At 41.6% G+C, this 11,331-nt stretch overlaps 1 protein-coding gene across 1 annotated transcript; it reads right to left on the bottom strand.

The window, feature by feature from the left end:
- Positions 1–3,653: 3,653 nt before the first annotated feature.
- LOC136471998 (pentatricopeptide repeat-containing protein At3g59040-like) lies at positions 3,654–8,383 on the bottom strand. Its single transcript, XM_066469743.1, has 7 exons — positions 8,104–8,383; positions 6,723–7,041; positions 6,319–6,591; positions 5,338–5,586; positions 5,091–5,215; positions 4,495–4,593; positions 3,654–4,410 (listed from the first exon to the last, which is right to left on the bottom strand). The coding sequence occupies exons 1-7, from the start codon at positions 8,157–8,159 to the stop codon at positions 3,747–3,749; spliced, it is 1,785 nt and encodes a 594-aa protein (XP_066325840.1). The 5' UTR covers positions 8,160–8,383; the 3' UTR covers positions 3,654–3,746.
- Positions 8,384–11,331: the final 2,948 nt, after the last annotated feature.

Genomic DNA, 11,331 nt, shown 5'->3' with positions numbered 1-11,331 from the left:
GATTTCACGAGGCGATCGATCCGTTGTTGCTTGATTCGCCCCTTCAACAACCTCATCCGCTGGTGCAGGGGCTCGCCATGTCCTTTGCTAGCTAAATTGGTTGGGTCCTCGTACCTCCCTACGCCGCCTGACCCCATGTGAGGACCGCTCGCCCCCTCCGCTTCCCACGCACATGCACGTGGGACCGTCTGCACCTGCTTGGCTATGCCCTAGCAGTTACAACAGGTGACTGTGGTAGGTGGATGCCATTGCAACATGTGCAACACCAGATCTACTTTTGCAACATACAGATGAAACACTTGCAATATACGTCCAACACAGCTGAAACACTTGCAACATGTGTCGGAAACACTTGAAAGCCGTTGCAAAACATATGCAACATTCAGTAAAACAGTTGCAACGTACGTTTGAAAATAGATGAAATATTTAGAACAAACTTTTACGTCTTACGTGTATGGCCATTGCAACATATGCAACATATAGATCTACTTTTGCAACATCCATATGAAACACTAGCAACATACCTTTGAAACACTTGAAATATACGCTTGCAACATGCGCTTTCAGCAAAACCTAGCAAGGCGGGCGGGAGGGCGGAGCACTGCACAAGCGGGATCCAACGCTAGGTCACGGTTGAGAAGGAGGATGGCAGCGGGCGGCCGGCTGCGTGGCCCCCGGTAAGCGGCTGCGCTGCCTTCGGCAATAGGGCGCGGTGCCCTAGCGAGCGGCACCCGCGGAGGAGGCGGCAGCGGCGGTCCGGCGAGTGCGGCCTCCCGCATTGGATAAGGCGAGCGGCGGCGGGTGGCACGGTGGAGGCATCCACAGTGGTTGGATGTCGTGGTGCGACAGTGAGGAATGTCGTGCAAAATGGGAAAATGTCGTTGTCTTTTTTAGAAACCGTAAAGGAATGAAGGTAGAGAAGAGCAGGCCTATTGGGCTGGTCTGCCGGCCCGGCATGGAGCGTCCGGATGGTCAGACGTCCTCACCTGAGCATTACCGAAAAAACATTGTTTTCTTGTAGGCCATCCAAACAACCATCCTTGAATTCTTTTATTTTGTTTTATGCTTGCATTTCTATCTTGCATTTCACAAAGGGCCTTAACTAATACCCACTCCGTCCAAAAATAAGTGATGTTTTATTTAGGTTTATCCTAAGTCAAACTATTTTAAATTTGACTAAATTTATACAAAAAATACTAATGTTTTTTATTCCAAATAAGTATTATTAAATTCATCATGAAATATATTTTCATATTCTATCTATTTGGTGCCATAAATGTTGGTGTTCTTTCCTAAAAAATGGTTAAACTTGATATGGTTTGACTTAGGACAAACTTAAAACATCACTTATTTTGGGGCGGGGAGAGTAACATAGAAACCCGGAGAGATATGTAAAAAAAAAAAAAGAAACCCTTAGAGAAAAATCGCAAGACAAAGATCCTATTTGCTTCCTAGGAGTCAGAGTTAGGTCTTTCTAGAACACCTGAATTTCTTCTATAAATCATCTGACCTACACATAGAGAGGAAGGGAGAAATGTTTTTTCCCCAATTTCTCATTGCTAATCTTGAACGTTTGGACAAATGTTTTCCTAAATGGCAGCCACTTTGTGAGACTCACAAAAGTAATAAACAATAAATACAAAAAAACAAGTCATTTGACCTCGGAGAAATGGTACAGCGACTGGTCACAAGGCGACGGACGCTCTCGACGCCAAATCGCCAAATCGCCAACGGCACCGGCACCAGCGACGTGCCGCCATTCATTGCGCCAGCTCGCAGCCGGCGAGATCGAGCCACCGGCGGTCGGCGGCAGCCGGCACGCATCAGTCGCCTGTCACTGTCACTGTCACTGTCAGCTGCCGCAAGCCCAGCACACGATCGACAGCAAGACCGCGAGCTGTTTAGGACAGTGGCACGGCCTACAATGTTAAAGTTTGGTTAGCCAATTCTATGAAAGTACAGTATTGAGAGTAGAGATATTTCTTTTATTATGCTATAAAATCACATTTTGCGGTGAATTAGTAGCATCAATATTTACGTTGTAAAAATGTATTTAGGTTTCTAGAGCTACTAGTGGTCAAAAGTAAAAATGTTTGCCTTCTAAAAATGACCTGCATCTAAAAATGACAGCAAACCCTCTTTTGTGTGTCAAATCAATGATTATTATCAGGGGCAGGAGTGGCGAGATTTTGATATGGAAGCAGCTGGATCATGTCACTACTCTTGCCTCACCAGCCAGGATCCAATTCAAGAGCCACACGCTGCACGTTGCTGTCAGGCAGATTAGCAAGATCTAGCATGAGATCCGGCAGGTTACCCCAGGATCAGAGAGGAGAGTTCCAGCTGAATGCGAGAAGAATTAGAGCGGGGTTATCGTCAGTTTACGATGAAAACCTGGAAGGAGCTCCAACTCCAAATAGGACGGCAAAAAATCCCAGCTGTCGCCATTGAGCTTCCGTTCCTTTTAACTATGACTATTTTTTTTTTTACAAGAAACTATGGCTATTAGAGTCGCCGTATAAAATACGCAGTGAACAGTTCCCACAACAGTCAACAGTGTACCTCAATTTGATGAACAGTGGAGCAAATTCCAGAACGTATCAAGATGATCATATATTAAAGATCGCCACACAGACGTGTGGAAGTGGAACAACTGGCAGCCATAGCTCGATTTTATGAACAAGAAAGGCTACAGAAGCTGTCAAGATCAAGTACAGTAAGCTCGATTTTGTGAAACATTCTATTTAATGTTCATTAGTACACCTGAATTACCAAAAAAAAACCGAAGTCAGGTCTTTAGAAAATTCACCAATCTTCCGGAGTTGCCAAAAGCAGAAAAAATTAAGTTTGACAAACTATAAGAACTTGTCGAAATTTCCTTTTTATCAGTTCTGAAGAAAACATCTTCACAGGTGTAGGCCGATCCAGATCGCGTAGAAGTTCCATACCATGCCAAATAACATTGAATGCTCTAGATAAAATACCACATTCTCAACAATAGAAATTGATTGGAAAACAGACATAAGCACTTCATGTAAAAACTTGTTTTCTTCTCTCCATGTGATAATGTCATGAGATATGACAAAGATAAATGAAACTTCATAGTTCAGTTGTACCATGTAACAGTTACCGATGCATCAAGGATGGAGTGATGGACAGTCACAAGGTGTTACCGTCTACATCCATTTCAGAAAGATTATTGGCTTCTGTTGGCAGAAATTAGTCCTTGATGCTTATAGTTATCTTATCGGCATCTTTGAAAGTTCCAGTATGTGAAATTATATTTCCTAAACAGCATGGTCCAGTGTCACGTATCAAAAGTACATACATAATTGAACAGTGGTTTAATCAGGTGTAACCAAGTCAGAATAAGTCTAGAAACATGTATGAAGAGTCGAGAAGTTTTAGTATACTCAACTGTGGTGGTGTTGAGAAATATAAACTGCTGTAATTCTTACACAGCAGGTGAAACTGACCGGCTGAGGGGTGTTTGGTTTGTATCCAGTGAGGCTGCAATCAATCAGAAGTACATGGTATGACTTACCTGATAAACTATCGGCGCCACAGGGATCCACTAATGTCCTTCTGCCTTAAATCACTTTCCTTCAAAAGACAAGGCTAGACAGAAAAGATCGTTCAAGGTTCGAGCCAAATTCTATTCACATTTCAAGTTAGTCTCTTTGTATAGGAAAGGCCATCGTGTGATCATGAGTTTGTGGAAAAAACATACACCAAGATTTATGACATCAACTTGCAAAATTTAGTTCTCTCTTATCTTTGAAAGAAACAAAATTGAACTCTTCATCATCCTCTTCCTCATAATCATCATCGTCATCCTCCTCATCAAAAGTATAATTACCAACTCTGATCCTACCATTTACATGGTTTCTTGTTTGTCTGTCGTCTAGCAAATGGTGATTTCCAGCATCAGTATGTATAACTTCATGCCCATCATCACCATCCACCACTTCATTATCAGGTTTCACTTCCAGCTGAATTGCACCATTCCCTACCAATTCATTCGCTTCTTGTTCTTCTTCTGGTGTGTTGGCAAGCGAAAGTAGGATATTTTTTGCTTTCTGGTCTGGTGGGTATCCACGAGCTTCCATTTCTTTGAACCAAATGACAGCATTTCGAAGATCCGAGTTCCTGCCATGCGCATCCATGATGGTAGTATATATAGTCTGGTTGGGTTCAACACCCTGGATCCGCATTCTCTCATACACCCGCATAACTTTCTCAACATTATTTAACTTTGAATAGCCTTTCATCAGAGTACCATAAACCACAACATTGGGCTTCAGACCATCCTCTTTAATCCTACGAAAGAATTTCTCAGCTCCATTCATGTCAGATGCGTTTACATAAGCTAAGACCATAGTTGTATAAGAGCAAAGATCAGGCTCAACCCTGCAAAGGCAAATGGTGTGACAAGGTGAGAAATCTACAGTTCAATGTATTTCTAAAAGTCAGGTACAATGACATGGGTTATACCTGTGTCTTCTCATTGCCTTGAATACTGTATTAGCCTCTTCTACCAATCCAGATATTGCAAATGCATCAAGCAAAATGTTATATGATTTGCGTGTCGGCCTGCAAAATAACATACTTCAGAATAGTACTCACAGGAACATTTCAATCTCAAGCAGCTATTCTGCACGGAAATTTTCTTTTAACTACACGCATAGTTTTCAGCTTATCCATAGAATATATTGACTTGAAATCATGAAAGAAGGCCTCCAATTGACTTCCACAACTCAAAATGAACATTATCAAGCCTAACAACAACTCTTCAGTATGCTTAAGAACTGCATGTATTCAACTAAATAGAACAAATTTTCATAAAATTAGGGGTAAAGGTTTGAGTAAATCAAACATTTTGGGTTCTATACTTCTATACCTAATTCCAAACTTTGAAGTCTCTCAAGTTTTTCACTAATTGGGGCTAGAAGTCCTTAATGAGGATTGACAAAGATCCCCAAATACCCTTAACTGCACTACAAAACTATGTCTGCATTTTTCATGTAGTGTAGCATGATGATCAAGCCTTAAGCTGTAATAAGACAATAAAAATAGTGACAGAGAAAGACCTGACTCCAGCATCAAGCATCTCTTCAAAAACTGCCAATGCTTCTTCTTCCCTTCTGGCTTTCCCATAAGCTTTGATGAGCAGGGAATAGCTCACAACATCTGGTTTCAGCCCAGCTCTTTGCATCTATAATTTGTAGAATTATTAGGGAAAAGAATACTGATACACCCTATATATCTTAATTCTGTACCATAACGATTGCACAACTAAATACTGATAATCTGATTGTGCAATTAGCAAGAAAGTACCTGATCATAAATACTTGAAACTTCCTTGTAGTCTGTCTCAAATGACATCAAACTATTAAAAGTGACTGTAGATAGTGGAATTCCTCTCTCCGACATCAGTGCGAATAGCTTACGAGCCTGGGCATAGTCACCAGCTTTCTTGTACATATAAATCATCATATGAAACATCTTCTGGTCTGGCTTAAAAGAAGTTCTTTTTTCATTAAGAAGGTCCTCAAATATAGCTTCAGCTTCCTTATATTTGTCACCCTGCCACCAATTACAAATAAATTTATACGGCCAAAAGTATGAATTCAGAAAATCGGAAATCATCATAACTAGTTTTCTGAAGGGATTAATTATAGGGAAAATTTCAAATACCCTAGTAAAAGTCACCAGTGGTTGCAAATAACGCACTACAAGTTAAATAGTCACATTTAGCAATACACATCTCTTCTCTTGTTTCAGATGCACACCTGGAGGTATTTAATGGAGGAGAATGTAGCTATGGCTTGCGGATCAGTTGAACCCTCTTCCGTGTTGATTTCTTGAGTTGGTGGTAGGGTTAGGGTCTCCGATGGTGCTAGGTGAGCTAAATTGTAAGACAATTCCGGTAATTTCATGTTATTAAAGTGCAACATTGGTGGTTTTGGTTTCAATTCGAGTATGCTTTGTGTAAGCTAACTTTAGTTTAAATTCCAATTTTGCAGCCTATATGCCCTGTCCAAGGTGTGGGGTTGCAATAGGAGAGATGTGGGGTGGTAAACCGAACCTCACAATGACTGTTCTCATACTAATTACTATAAAAAGGACCCACAAACTTGTAAACATCTACACGTAAATGTATAGTATAAAAAACAGAATCATAGTAGCAGAGTGGTTGTTTGCTCTAGTTGGAATTGACAGAGAGGTGGTTAAATATTGGGCCTGGTTTCATCTATTTTTAGTGGCTAAATCATTAGAGTACAGTGTATAGATAATATATGACAGCTATATACTGACCTCAACTAAACATTTCAAAATGATTTGATATGTCACCAGTGATGGTTCAGGGCCTGATGTTTGCATCCTACGGAATACTGCTTCAGCTTTACGGTACTGCTTCCCTCTTCCATACGCCTCCATCAGACCAGTCTGTGATATGACGCTAGGCTGGTAACCTTTCTTGTTCATGTACTTTAGAACCCTTTCTGCCCTGCTAAAATCCCCCAACTTTCCATAAGCTGTCACAAGCATCAAGAAGTCCATCTCACTGAAGTCCCACCAATGCTGAATCTGAAAAGAAAAGGGTATAGAAATTAGTATAGAATCCTGAAAGTGGACTATTTTTATATTCAAGAATCACAGCTAGCTGTTTAGTCACCAAGCCAGTTTCTATATGGGTCATCTGGTGCAAGTGAGCATACCTCACTGACAATATTCCATTTTTTCAATTGTTTGAACCGCACGAGAGTCCCAAGAATAACATCTCTTGGAAGTGGCCCTTTCCCTCTCCGCTGAGTCTTCAGAATGGGTACAACTGATCCCGCCTCCTCTATCTCTCTCATCATTCTCCTCCAATTCATCTGCTCGGCCTCATCAGCAGCATCCTTGAAAACTTCTTCTTTCTTTTTCCTTTTCATAAACTTTCTTGTAGCTAACATCCCACGGCAAACCACCTCAAGCCTACGATTGCTCTTGATCTTCACATTGTATATTGGTAAACCAGAGGATACTTTTGCTTTGCTGAAACAGTCAAACACGTTCCAGGCAGAGTTAAGCAAGGGGGCGAAAGCATTATCACAGGGAAAAGTACAATGTAACACATTCAAATGCATGTTAATTTATTGAATATACAGAAATTACATGACGAAACTGTTCTCCTTTTATTTTATATGGAAGTAGACATAACATGATTTTGACAGATCCCAAGAAATGAATTCACAGCCCCCCACCACCCAAAAAAAGAATAAGAAATGAAGCAGAATTCTTTAAGCTTGTCAAATGACAACCTAGATGCGAGGATCTTTGCAATCACAGGCCCATCAGTCTGGAATTTTTTTACCCCATAAATATGACGTGGGCAGATATCTAGGAAGAGTCAGTTTGACTTTGACATCGGACATGTACGCGTCATGGTTGAAGTGAATGGAAGATTAATGACTACTGCAAATAATCAAATGTATCTAAGCCCGGAACAGCCATATAACCCACTATGCACACAAAACACACAGACTGCACGCAATTTGAGCACGTCAGAATTTTTTAGCTTGCAGATGAGAGTTGCGCTGATAATGCTGTAAAACAACATTTTCTTCTTCACAGTTCACCATAAAGCTAGGGGGGCGCATTCGCACTGAACAGGTCAGTGGAACGAACCCGAATGCTTGGTTACATGGCCAAGGCAGAAGAAAGCAGCAGCCTACCCTTCCGAGGCCACATTTGTACACCGTGAAATTCGCGCGCGCAAGCCGCGCAGAGGTCCACCACAGGCCGAATAACACGCAGGCAGCCGCGAATTGGAGACCCGGCCGTGGGTCTCCACGAAATTAGACAAATCAGCGCTCCCCACAAACGCCCTACCAGCTGCCAGCTGCAGCATCCACTCCCCACCCACGGGACAGAGAAGCATAAACCGAGGAGCCTCGCATCCATCCCCACCGCGAATCACAAAAAGACACCGGCACCATCGCATCGCCGCATCGCGCCGCGAGGATAAATCGTTCCTCGCCCGCTGACAGCGACACACTGCGCCTGCGCGCGCACGGGGGGCTCGGAAGGAATTAAGCAAGGGAGCGGAGCACGCACCAGAGGTTGGAGGGGAAGGAGAGCGGGGACTGCGACCCAATCGCCGCCGACTCCATGGGAGCAGGACCGCGCAGGAGAGAGCGAGCCGAGGTGAAGTGAGGAGAACCTCTCCTTCCTCGACTACTGGCTTAAACCCCGTCTCTCCCCATTTTGCAGCAGCCTTGGGATGACGACTGACGACGAGGGCAGCAGGATCTTTTCTTCTCTTCTGCAGGAGGATAAGCATGGGCTGGCACAGGTGGGTCCATCTCCCGTTTCAGACTGTCTGGGGATTAAGCCCATGAGGCCGAAGCCATGCGATCCGACCGGCCCGTTCTGGTTTATAATTTTAACCCATTAGTTAGGAGAAGAGAATTTACGAGTTAGCTTGGAGATCTACGCTGGATCTATAGTTTGTAGATTAATTAAAGTGGTTTAGATATTTTTTTATTTAATAATCTAAATTATAAAAAAGTTATGTAAATGTATTTAACATGTCTGCAACTCTAGATCCATAATTTCCTATAGCTGCAAGTGACCAACTCTAGGAAATGTATAGATTTCCTATAGCTAGAGCTCCACCGAACAGAGCATATCTATCTATATATCTATCCATATTCCTCGCACAACGATACATGCTAAAGATAGAAGTTTAGATCACACACCGTTTCTTCTTCTCACAATAAACAACAACCTCTTTTCAAATCTGAGAGAAGAGAGTGACTCATACGTGATGGATTCTATGATTTGGTTGCTGATGTGTGGTAATCAGAAACCTCATGAATGACTGCCATGGAAAGCTGGCAAAATAAAATCACAACACTTCGCCAGTTTTTTAAGAGGATGGGCCAAAAATACAGCTGGCCGCATTAAAAAGGAGGAGAAAAAAATTGACCTTAATGATTGACGAGTTAGATATAAAATGGCAAAAATTAGACGGCTTAGTGACCAAGAGTTAAACTTAAAACACTATCTCAATGAACGATTGGTTCATATATTGAGGGAAGAAGAAATTGAATGGTATGAGCGAGCAAAATGTAAATACCTCTTGGAAGGTAATGATAACACCCAATATTTCCACCTGTGGTTGCTAATGAAAGACATAGAAAACAACGTATCTTCAATTTGGAACAAGAAGATGGAGTAATCGAGGGTGATATGAATTAAAAGGATACATCACAAACTATTAATATTACAAGGGGTTATTTGGTCCACCAGAGGAAATTTATTTTTCCTTGGTGAAAACCCGTATTCAAGATATACCTCAAGTGATAGAGGAGGGATAGCCATTGAGATGGTGTGCAGTTTATCAGCCCATCTTGTGTGTACATATAGATCTTAAAAGCAATAAAAGTCAACCTTAGAGATGGTTCATTAGAGAAATTAGTTTAGTAATATCTCTTAGATAACATGTATGGTTTTAGAGCTAACAACTGACTTATTTGTTGGAAGATGGCCAAAGCATGGTGCAAAGGCCCGTGCCGCACTTTGCATGCTCTGAAACTACATGTAGGACATGTAGGCATCCAGAACCATCAATGTTCTATCTGTTGTTTCAACACGTTGTTCCCTTAACACCTCACACCCTATGGTACACCACACCGGCTTGCAGTCATATCCGCAACCCATGGCCAAGCCTTTATATCCTCAACTTCTATTGATTGATTTGACGGCTCATCTTCTTCCATTATTTTACCGTACATTTCTTTGTTTGGCTTTCTCAATGGGAAACGATGGTCGCGGTCAAGCTTTTGTTGGACAATGCAATTAGCTCTTCTATGTCATTCATGGCCTATGCATAATGATAGTAGTTTGTAGTTTGCCCCTTCCGTCATCGCAAAATTTTACCATGAGATGAAAGCTTGGTGATTTTGGTATTGTGGACCTTTGCAATTGGTCGAACTCACCTTATAATGATGTAATAAGGAAGTGTCATTTAATATCTGTTTGGGCAAACTTAGGTTGAAAAGTTTATTACGCCATGTTCGCTTGAACTTATCAGCCATGGTACAATATTTTTCTCTCACAACAAAACAGCATCAGCCAGCTTATCAGCCGCAGAAACCATTAGAGCGCACAAACAATCGTGAGAGAATTACTACCTCTATTCCCTTTTATAAGGCGCGCACACATATCAAGAGTCAAACTTTAAAAACCTTGACCAATAATTTGGCTAACAATTTTTAACTATGATAATATAAACTTGATACAACTATATTTGTAAGCAATTATACTATCCAATGATCATAAGTTTATAAACATAAATAATATAATATAAAATAAATGAATGGTCAAAGTATAGTTTAGGAGATCGTGTCATTCCGGCCGGCGCCTTATAAAAGGGAACATTGACATTGAAACAAATCTCTCTTCCGTATATATCACTCAAAAAATTTGAACTTCCTTGTCTAGCACCAACTTGAAATTTCCTTCTATAAATTGCATTGCCGTCCATTTGATGCACTAACGGTGTCAAGTGGCAGCTAAAACGACATTTATAATCTTCCATGTAGCAGCGGCATGTAGTGCCAAATAGAAAAAGAATAAATAGACATGCTGTCAAATAAGGAAAGCATAAATATATATGGTTCATCAGAGATATTAGTTTAGTGGTATCTCTAAGAATAGACAAACTAAAATATGGTTCATCAGAGATATTAGGAACTAGTGTTATCTCTAAGATAACATCTACGATCTTAGAGCTAGAAGTCAGACTTAACTATTGGAGATGGTCTAAGCACATTGTAAAGGCCTATACCACACTTTGTTTGCCTTGAAACTACGTGCAAGACACATCTGCAACCGTCCTACGGCGTCTGGCCGGAACCATCACTGCTCCGGCCGCTATATCTCAACAAGCGTTTACTAAACACACCTCACAGCCACAGTGGCCTGCAGTCGTAGCTGCAACCCATGGCCATGCCTTTATATGATGGTCATGCACTTTGCCCTTGATAGGTGGTTCTATACAAGGTCTTGCAGACTGCAGTTACAAACCCAGTTAGTTTCAGTCGGTTTCATGCCTCGTGTGATGTCTGGTTGGGTTTCGACTGCATATATGCTCGTTTTGCTCCTGCCTGTTCTAGGTGTTGTCGCTGCTCAGACCAACAACGGTGTTGGTCCTAGGCAGGAGCAAGCAGGCAAGGTGTCCGGGAATCTTGCGCCTGCACCGTCTCCCATGGACTCAATCGGTAAAGTTCTCTCTGCGTTGATCTATACTTACTTGTAGCAAGATCAATGTTTTTTTTT

This window comes from Miscanthus floridulus, chromosome 8 (genome assembly GCF_019320115.1).
Source record: "Miscanthus floridulus cultivar M001 chromosome 8, ASM1932011v1, whole genome shotgun sequence".
In the NCBI taxonomy this organism is placed as follows: Eukaryota; Viridiplantae; Streptophyta; class Magnoliopsida; order Poales; family Poaceae; genus Miscanthus; species Miscanthus floridulus.
The sequence above is the reverse complement of the archived record's forward strand: the minus strand, read 5'-3'. Positions and strand labels throughout refer to the sequence as shown.